This window comes from Pelmatolapia mariae, linkage group LG15, assembly GCF_036321145.2.
Source record: "Pelmatolapia mariae isolate MD_Pm_ZW linkage group LG15, Pm_UMD_F_2, whole genome shotgun sequence".
Lineage (NCBI taxonomy): Eukaryota > Metazoa > Chordata > Actinopteri > Cichliformes > Cichlidae > Pelmatolapia > Pelmatolapia mariae.
In genome coordinates, this window is record NC_086240.1 from 34780186 (window position 1) to 34790560 (window position 10375).

Sequence of the window (10375 nt, forward strand, 5' to 3'; positions counted from 1 at the left end):
TTGAAACTTTTGGTATGACCCTGTCTGGAATGCAACCCTGATACTGGATATTGGACTAAAAGAGTTGAAGAGGTAATTGCAGGCTAGCCAACGAGCTATTAGGCTAACAGCTGACCGAGCGAACAGCTGACTGAAGGGTACCATGGGGCCAAGTGGACTCTGACAGCTGAGGAAGTCGAGGACATTAAAAAGTCTCTTGACTTCCTAATGGAGGAAATTTCTACTATCAGGTTGCAGTAGAACAGCATCCTTGACATTGTGGAGGAGGTAAAGCTCCTCTGCATCTAAAACATAGAGTAAAAGAAAAGGATTGCAGACCTGCAACGGTATTCCAGGATAAATGACCGGGGCTTCATATTAAACCCCGCTCATACGCTCAGGCAGGGACTGTCAATAGCAGTGAGGAACCAGGGGAGCTGGACGTTAGCTCCATGGTACAACAGGTTGCTGCTTTCCTGCAGTCCAAAGGGATTGATCTGGACTGTGACAACATCGAAGCATGCCACCCTGTGCCCAGAATAAACACCAGCAACAAACCAGCTATTATCTCAAGGTTTGTAAATCAGAAGCACGAGAATGCACAGCTGGGACAAGGGAGAAAATTAAAAGCATATAAAGTATTTATCAATGAACATCTAACCAAAGAGCCAAGAAAGCACTGTACCTTAAGAAACTGGGAAAAATTCAAAGTACTTGGATGACAAACTGTAAAATCAAACTAAAAGGATCACTGGAGGAAGCTCAACTGCTGGTCATCAAAAATATGGTAGATCTCAAAAAATATACAAAACTAAACAAGGTAACAACTATACACTCACTTATCACACACTGAAGGGAAAGGAAAAGCTATTTTCTATTAATATGTGGAATGAAAATATGAATATATGAATCAATGAGTGATCCACCTGCTCCCCATCTTTGTTTGCTGATCAAGCTTGGGTGCTTTACCAGCCCGAGGATCTGCCTGCACAGAATCTTAGCTTGTCCTAGGACTGTGCCTCTGGACAGACACTGGAGAGGCATATATAATGCATGAGAGTGTGTGTGTGTGTTTTCAGTTTGTACCACAACAGTAGCTTTTCTGGTAAAATTAGTGTATAAAAAAAAAAAAAAAAAAAAACGTTGCACACCCTTGAATATTTAATTATCCTTTCTGGAAAAATGGATCAAATTATTCAATGGAGAGCCTGGAACATTACTGTAGGCCAGTATGAAGGAGGTTACAGCTAACCAACACATTAATTAAGGTCAGAAAACTATTTGCTGTTATGGAACCTTAAATATTCATTTTAAATCATTTTATCAGCCTGGCTTATTATTTGGAAAGCTGCCAATCTTGTTGGCAACAGCAGTCCTCAGAAGATCCCTGGGTTTGCAACACCACTAGCGTGAGAAATAAAGAAATAGTGGACTAGTTAGGGGAAAAAAAATAAAACGAACAACAACCAAACAAACAAACTGACTTTTCTTTATGAATTCATTAATACTTTGCACACCCACAACAGAAAAAAACTGAATTATATTAGCTGAAACATGAATGTTCCTGTATGTGGGAGTGTACAAAATAATAATAATAATAATAAACAAAAACAAAAAAACAACAACAACATTTCCTTTTTTAAAGCATGATTCACCTTTAATAAAGAATGGACACAAAGCTACACGTGTACATTCCCCTTTGACTACAGCAATTTCCTGTATATTGCACTTTAACGATGTAATGTGCTGTTACTGGTACAGGTAAGAACAAGAAAAAGACACACTAAGGCAGACAGTTGATAGTTTAAAAAAAAAAAGAAAAAGAAAAAGAAAAGAAAAAAAAAATGAGGAGGCTTCTCACCATCACACGGCCAGTTCCAGGAAAAAAACAAAACAAAAACAGGAAGTTTGTCTCTTTGCACACACACACACACACACACACAAAACCTGGTATATTCTGAGATTATACAGTCACACATTTGCTGAGAAATCTTAGAAAGACTAAGGAATTTACTGAGGTTAAAATTGGATATATACAAGCAAGAAAACCCTCAGGAAAAAGGGGTAAGGAACCACAACACTTCACTTTGCATGGCTTGATGAACCTTGGACCATCTGCCTGCAGCATAAGTCTCAATTAAATAATAACCTAAATACTTGATACATGATTTTAGCCTACAGTGACAATGACATCTAGCCATGTTTATTTAGAAGAACACGTGTGTGAATGAGGTGATAACTGGATCGGGAACAGACTGACAGATGCTCGTTCACCCTGCTACAAATGCAAAGTGAAGTAGTTCCTTGACAAATAAGATTTTTTAGAGTTGATTCTTGTGCATTTCTGACTTTAACACTGAAAATAATCCTCATTCACCAATTCAACATCCATTTTTTTAAACCTACAATAGCCTACATAATATGCATTTGTAGATATAAAGTGCAAAAATAGTAAGAATAGAAAGTGAATAACATGAGCATGTTTTCTGTATAAATTGTACTTTGAGGATTTGTGCAAAAATGTTGCTTGTCACATTTTAACAGACAATTACAGTCAGAAAATTTAAATGTCACTGTTGTTTAAGGACAAACCTTTTATGGTAAGCAAGCTGTAGCGGCTGTTTTACATGAAGAGAACAGCAACAGATCAACAGACACACACGCACACATTAAGTATTGATGTAGCTGCCATAAGACGTCCATACTGGTTTGTTATGTTGTCTGAGTCATTAGCAAGAACTGAAACAAATGAGGGCAGTAGTAGTTTGAAGAGGGAAAAAAAAGACTAACATGGAATAACTAATAAAAATTCACAGTTTAAACACATACAATACTCGTTTGTGTGCCATCATTGATACGAGGTTTGTTGATTAGTAAATAGACTTTAAAACACTAACGGTTGTTAAATAATTACAACATAGCACAAAAAAATAAATTAAATAAAAAACAAATGTACAATCAAGCTGCCCAACATTATAAAGGTTGAGTTTAAATATTGTCACTGGAAAAATTGTAGCATACTCTAAATGATAATTATGTCTAGAGACATTTGTGCTGTGTGTAACTGAAGCCCTTGATCAATAAAACTTGGGGTAGTTAGTGCTACTATTACCGTTTATGCTTCGTTAAAGTATCTGCTCTTCTATTTTCCAAATGGTACAAATGTTTGAAAAAAAAAAAAATCCTTTGCAGCTTATGTATTAAACACATCTCAGACAACTACAACTGTAATTTATAACTTTAGTTCATAAATTCAAAAATAACTCAAAATAGAGACCCTTCATGTGGAATAAATATGAACGAACCCTCTGAAGCTACAAAGTAATACCCAAATAACAGTACTGTGGCTTTTTAGGTCAATTTCTTCATATGAACATATAAACACGAACACACACTCACGCACACAAAATGATCACACCTTGTGTTGACTCAACAGTCGGCAGAAAGAGCACATGGAATAAATCTTCACAGTCGTAGGTCTTCTGCTTAGCGCTGTGTGATGTTTTGTGGAAGTATAACTGGTGTGCAAGCAATCCCAGCAAAGGATTCTGGAAAATGCAAATCCCTCTCCCACTCATCTGTCTCTGTGTTGTACACCTGAACGATACTTGTGACATTGTTCAGGTGCCAGTTGTAACCTCCGACGATGTAAATCTTCCCGTCTAGAAGGCAGCAGCCCGCTTCAGACTGGCCGGCCCTCATAGGACTGGCCGTGGTCCACTGGTCATTCTCTGGAATGTAATACTCGACTGCTAGCACATCAAAACAACGGTCAACGTGGTCCATGCGGCCGCCCAGGGCGTAAACCCGATCCCTGGTGCTGATCATGGTGTGCAGCACTCTGGGCTCATTCATGGGAGCTCTGAAGTCCCATTGGTCTGTCGCCGGATCGTAGCAGTGAAGAGTTTTCTTGTCATCTAATGAGACGCCGTATCCTCCTGAGATATACAGCTTCTCTTGACAGGAAGTTCCCGCATGACCCCAAATCCGGCGTTTTAATGGTTCCACATATGACCACTCATTCTTCTTTGGGCAGTAACACTCTACAGATGACAGGCTGCCAGATCGATTGCGCCCTCCAGTGGCGTACAGCAGTCCGTTCAGCACATTTAGCTGAAACTGGATACGAGCCTCCTGCATGAGTGGAATGCGCAGCCATTGGTTCAGATGTGGATCGTAGCGGAAACAGCTGTCCACCGCCCCCTCGCCACTACGGTACTGTAAGTGCTGTCCGCCGACGACGTAGACAAAGTTGTCTAGTACGGCAACACAAGCATGGCTGCACCCCGTCTCCATCTCCGTAAGCTCTTTGAACTGACGGGATGCGACATCTGGAAGATAGTACACCTTTGTGGTGACTGTGCGATCGTTGTCGGTGTAGGGCGTCCCACCAAAGGTGATGAGTGACATGACGTCAGAGCGAATGAGTGTCCGTGAGGACTGCATTTCATGCTGTCGGAAGGGAAGGATCTGGTAATTGAAGGCCTCGAGGAGATACTGGCGACACTGAACATCCTCCACCATGATGTCCACTCTCTGAACGCTGTCCACCAACTCTGAAGAGCGCATGAGGGGGAACCGCACGTGGCAGAGGACGCTGCTGGCTTGAGCCCGGCGAGACTCGTCGTACTGGAGCCACCTGATGGCAGCGTGGAAGAGGTCGATCTCACTGCAGTTCTTCAGTTTGTTGCTTTGAAGGAAGAAGGTGAGGCGTTCCATGGGAATGTGCAGGAAATCATCCTCCTCTGCAATCTGGAGGAAGTGGCAAAAGGTGAAGGCATCCACCGACTCCTTCAAGGAAGACAAGCTGAATGTGGTGGCCATCTGGCCGATGTGCAGGCAGGTCTCAACGCTCATCGCTGACTTGAGGAACTCCTCGCAGAGCTCCACGACGGGAACCATTTGGAGGAAGACAGCAGCTCCGAGGACATCCTGAATGCAGTCCAAGTCTAAAGTGACTTCTGCACTGTAGGCAAAGTCGATGATGTGTTTCAGCCCACGGGCAGACAAACCCTTCAGCTCAATGGTATCTTGGTTCGACTCCCTCATGCCTCCCGTGAACATAGCTCTGAAACACAAGGACGTGTAAGTAAACTACGTGATATTTTACAGTCCCATGGAATTCAAAACTGCATACATTTACTTTACTGTTGAATGGCAATGGAGTCAGAGTCATTGCTCTACGTAAAATAAAATGAATAAATAAATTAAAAAAGGCCCTTTTTTCCTGAGTCGTTGATTGTTTCAGGTCTGGTGCAGATGAACCAAAAAACTAGTGTGCAAAGCAGTAAGCTTACCTTTTCCTGCATTTTTATGTTATTGTACAATTATCTAAATATTAAAATGTTTTAATACGTTTTAAAACGTTCTCAATTTCTGCTTCTCTAATATACGATATCTTTATATCATTCATAAAATCTGAAAGCATTTGGCAAATATGAATTCACTGACATACAGGAGACTGAGAATGTATTTTTTCATTACCGAGATGTGTATTTAACTTTAAATGGATGCAACTGGGTTTTTTTCCCCCATTCCAGCTAAAAGCTTCCAGTTATGAATGCAAACCGGGCAGTGTGAAGTCTCATGCCTTAGACTAACCTGAAGTAATCACTACAGGCGGCCAGCACTGCTTTATGGACCTGGAAGCGCTCCTCGTTGATGGCCAGCACGACGTCAAGTAGCTGGCCCTGAGCCCGTAAAACAGACAAGCCCTGAAGGAGGGTGGAACTGTGGCTCGGGGCTGAGAAAGTACAGCGAAGGGTGCTATTCTTGTTTGCCATACTGTAAAGAGAAAAAGGCCTCAAGTCACTCAAGTGATTGTTCCTTTTTTCACATCTCCCCTGATCTTAGTTTCTGTACTCAGCTTAATTTTTCAGTTACTAAAAGCTATTACCGCCTTTTCAAACATGCTGCATAGTCCAAGAGATCGATAAGTTGCGTCTGGTGAAAGCATTGCTGTGATGAAAATTTAATCTAATCTGCTAGTCGGCCAGGGAGAAATGCATTCTGTTCAGTGTCTTTGCATTAGCGAGAATGTGTCTGTACACTGGAGGCATGGTGAGGGGAAGAGATAGTGCTGTGCACTTTTCAGTTTTTTATGTCTAGCAGTAATCTATCTGCCACAATTACAGTGGCTAACTGAGAGCAAGTAAGTATATCTGGTGGACACATTACCATCATAGGTACATGAAAAAGCATCACTTTGTCAGCACTCAAGGAAAAGGAAGTTCTCCCTGACATCACTGCAAACACATTTATTCAAAGTACATATATAACCTCAGACGAGCGACAAGCTTACATACGTTTTTGCTTGCACTTTTTTCCCCTGATATGCTTCATTTAACAAGATTCAAAAATGGCATCCAAGCACAGCAAGAAGGTTAAAAATGACCAAATGGGGCTAAATGGGAACGATAGGATTTTTTCAAATCCAACAATTATCCTATATTAAGTCAAAAAATTAAAATGGAGTCAAAGACAAGTGATGGGAATCGAGAGCAGGTTCAACCTGACAACCAGCTCAACACATTCCTTTTTTTCCTACTCTTTCAAGACACCCCCCCATTAGAGTGGACACAATGATCCAGGCCTTCTTGTCCAACATCAGTGTTTTGTTCAGAAATCAGTTTTCTTGCCCTAATAGGAGAAATTATAATCACCCTGGTGTAAATAAAATCTGTTCAATCCTGAAAAAGTAATTGAGAACTGTGTGTATAAAAATAACCAGTCTTTCAATTTTCATACCCCACTATTGATCTTGAATATCAAGTGATGCTGGTACGATCAAAATGATTCGTTCCTCTGACTCTCACCTTTATTTTGTCAAAAGCTAACAAATACAATGTAGCCCAAATAGGCATTTTCTTGCTTTGGAGGTTGTATTAGCTCATCTAACAAGAGCCAACAAATTAATTTAGAGAATGTAAACACTGCTGGTTGGTGCTGGAAAAAAAATAAAAACGGCAAAAAAAAGTGCAGGTCTGGAATAAACAGCTTAAAACAGTGCGAGGATCCCTGAAGTAGTTGTATGACTGATCCTGTGTATTTGCATGGGAAAATTAATTCCTGACAAATTTCCTCTTTGTTTGGAGAAAAGCTCGAGTACCTGGGTATCTGCTGAGCAAATAATATTCATCTCTGTCTGTGCATGTCAAAATAAAAGGAAAACAAAGTGGAAATTGCGCACATGCGCGCACACAAAGCAGGTGAAGGGAAGAAAACGGAGTCTTCTTTTATATATCTGGACTAACGTGGTTGTTTGCCCGTGTAAAATAATAAAAAATGCAAACGTGTTCCATTTAGCTTTGGCAGTGTTACTCTTAAGACTTAATGATGGCGTGTCCTACGGTTATCACGTTGACGTAATTAAATGCACCTGCATGTCTCCACTCTCCAGTGGGGAAACCTCATTAAAATAAACGAAATGCTTACGGTCTGCATTATGGTTTTTTTTTTTGTTTTTTTTTTTTTTAAATATCAGAATTTTAAAAAACATGCCTAATCTGATTTTGAAGAAGATATTTGAGCCATAACAAAAAAGAAACAGACTTTCCGCGGATGTGCTCGCAGTTTTGTGGTGACATTTAAAGCAAACTAGCATCGCTTCAAAGTTGTGACCTATTTATTAGTCTATCATAAAAATTATTAATAAAACTGTTAAAATATAGCAGGTTGTGTTACGGTTGTCTAACCTCCATTCTGAACTTCTTTTTTCTTTGCTGTATCGATAAAAAGGAGCAGGTAGTCTTGGTGCCTGGAGGCCCGGACACCGCCTCGGTGTTTCCTTGATTTAAGCCGCGGCGCTTCGAACCGTTCGGACGGACTCGGATCGAGCTCGAGTCCCGGAGCCGTGGGAACTCCCATCAGGGAAACACCGGACACCCAAGACAACACCGTCGACTCCCCACGTCCTCACCCACCTGTTCTGCGTATCTTTTGGAGCAAATTCCCCACCATCTGACTCCGCCATCTTCTAGCACATAGCAACACGCATAGGGCATTTTCAGCAGAGTTAACAGGATGCCAATGGCACGACTGGCCCGGTCATGGCTTCACAAGTCTGGATAAAGTCGATTGTTCCAGGATGGATGGCAAACAGCTGCCTGTCTGTGGTCCTGTGCCGTACACGGTGGTGACCTCACCTACCGGCTGCTTGCTGTACCTCCTTCCTTTGTGCCGACCACTAGAGGGCGCCGCAGTCACGTGCACAGGTGTTTCAGTTGAGGTGTCCCGTGTGAAGCATTGATCCTATAGGAGACAAGACTAGATTGTAATAGTAAATATCCATAAAATGTGTGTCTGTCATTCTATTCATACGGTAGGCCTGTATGAAAGTAGCACTTGTTGGTTGCCAATTAAGTCTATATGTGTAAAATGTTGTGAATATAAAAAAATGTATCAATTTCAAAGCCTGTATGTAAACAATACAATAGTGTATGAGCTGGGGCCTTCTTTATCAGATTTTTCTGTACAGTAAATGTGATAGGACTGTAATACAGAGAGGCCAGTTCTGCACACAGACTGTGCTAATATGCAGAGAATGTGGTTTGACATTGTTGATTTGAAATGAATGAGGCTTTCCAGTGAAAAAGTCTAGCTCATTAAAATGATGTCAAAATATAAGACTGTAACTTGTCTAAGACCATATGAAACTAATTCAATTCATTTTTATTTATATAGTGCCAAATCACACTGCAAGGCACTTTATATGATAAGGTAAAGACCCTACAATAATACAGAGAAAACCTGAACTTTCAGAAAGCAAGGCAGCAGTGGGAAAGAAAAACTCCCTTTCAACAGGAAGAAACATCCAGCATAACCAGGCTCAGAATATCTTTGTTCAGGCAGTCATCAGAGTTTGAGTCTGTGTGTGTGTGAATATTCGACGAGGTGCTTAAGCACTGTTTTCTATCTAAAATTCAAATGTATTCTCTGGAGTGACGAATCACAATTCACCATCTGGCAATCTGATGGATGAGTCTGGGTTTGGCAAGGAGAACCGTACCAAGTGTAAAGTTTGGTGGAGGGGGGGATTATGGTGTAGAGTTGTCTTTCGCGAGTTGGGCTCAGCTCCTTAGTTCCAGTGACAAGAACTCTTAATACTTCAGCATACCAAGACATTTTTATACCAAACTTGTGGGAACAGTTTGGGCATGGCCCCTTCTGGATTAGAACATGACTGTGCACGAGCGCACAAAGCAAGGTCCATAAAGATGTAGACGAGTGAGCTTGGTGTAGAAGAACTCAATTGGCCTGCACAGAGTCCTGACCTCAACCTGAGAGAACGTGAACACAGAGAAATGTGTTTCTGGAAGAATGGTCCAAAAATTCCCATAAATACTCCTAAACCTTGTGGAAAACCTTCCCAGAAGAGCTGAAGATGTTATATCTGCAAAGGTTGGGCTAACGTCATATTAAACCCTATAGACTAACAATGGCATGTCACTCAAGTCCATATGTGTGTGAAAGCAGAGGAGTGAATGCTTGTGTGCATAACTACAAGAACAAGTGCAGTGGTATTGGATGCCTGACGTCACCAAAGCAAAAACTGACTGAACCTGCAACATCAAATGTAAGAATAGTTGTGTTGATAAAAACTGAAACTTCAGTTAAACTATGAGCAGTACATGACTGTACTTTATTTATACATACACTATGGTATCCTGTGATAGTATTTTAACCACAGGCATTGCTTATCAGATGTTTTTTTTTCTTACCACAGAGATTAAAATCTTCTGCTCTGACCAGACGATTTTAATCTCTGTGGTAAGAAATGAACACAGAACAGAACAGAGTCATCATCTTGCTTCTTTTATTCTTAAAATCTGAAGTAGGAAAATCTTTTCTTCTTCCAGTTCTGGGAATGCAAATTGCAGCATGGTGGGAAACGCTAGTAGGTTGTCATCACTTTTTGAGAATTAAACAGGACACGCTCTACTCTGAACAATGTAACTTTCGATCTGAATGCCACAGAAGTCTCTTTAGTAATGAGTAATGTGGTCTTTGATGAGCTGCCTTTTTTTAAGGTCACTGGGTTTTCTTTTTTGCGACCACTTCCTGTCATACCATTACCTCTCAACAGGCTCACATTTGTACTGCTCAGCGATCATAAACACAGCTTCTCTGTCTTTCCTGTTACATTACACTTGCCAACATGAGTTGTTTTGGTTTTATTTTCTTGTCATTGCAAAAACATACTGCAAAAAGTGAATTAACTTTTGCTTTGAATAATAATAATACAAATCTGCTTTCTTTCACAGCAAGTGTATGATGGATAATTAAAGTCAGCACTTAAAGCAAATTGCAACTGACTGAATTATCCTTTGGTAGCTTATGTGTCTGAAAGTTTCACGTTGTTGCCTCAAGATAATGGCAATGAACTAAAACCACTCAG

The 10375-nt window shown here is 40.7% G+C and overlaps 1 protein-coding gene across 3 annotated transcripts; it reads right to left on the reverse strand.

Annotated features, from left to right (window-relative positions):
• Positions 1–1620: 1620 nt before the first annotated feature.
• klhl26 (kelch-like family member 26) lies at positions 1621–8151 on the reverse strand. 3 transcript variants are annotated; one of them, XM_063495993.1, is made up of 3 exons: positions 7902–8151; positions 5581–5763; positions 1621–5047 (listed from the first exon to the last, which is right to left on the reverse strand). In XM_063495993.1, exons 1-3 carry the CDS (start codon positions 7949–7951, stop codon positions 3466–3468), a joined length of 1815 nt encoding a protein of 604 aa, XP_063352063.1. In that variant the 5' UTR covers positions 7952–8151; the 3' UTR covers positions 1621–3465. The 3 variants fall into 3 exon arrangements, with proteins under 3 accessions (XP_063352063.1, XP_063352064.1, XP_063352065.1); XM_063495994.1 differs by lacking the exon at positions 7902–8151 and adding an exon at positions 7674–7893; XM_063495995.1 differs by lacking the exon at positions 5581–5763.
• Between the last annotated feature and the right edge of the window lie 2224 nt (positions 8152–10375).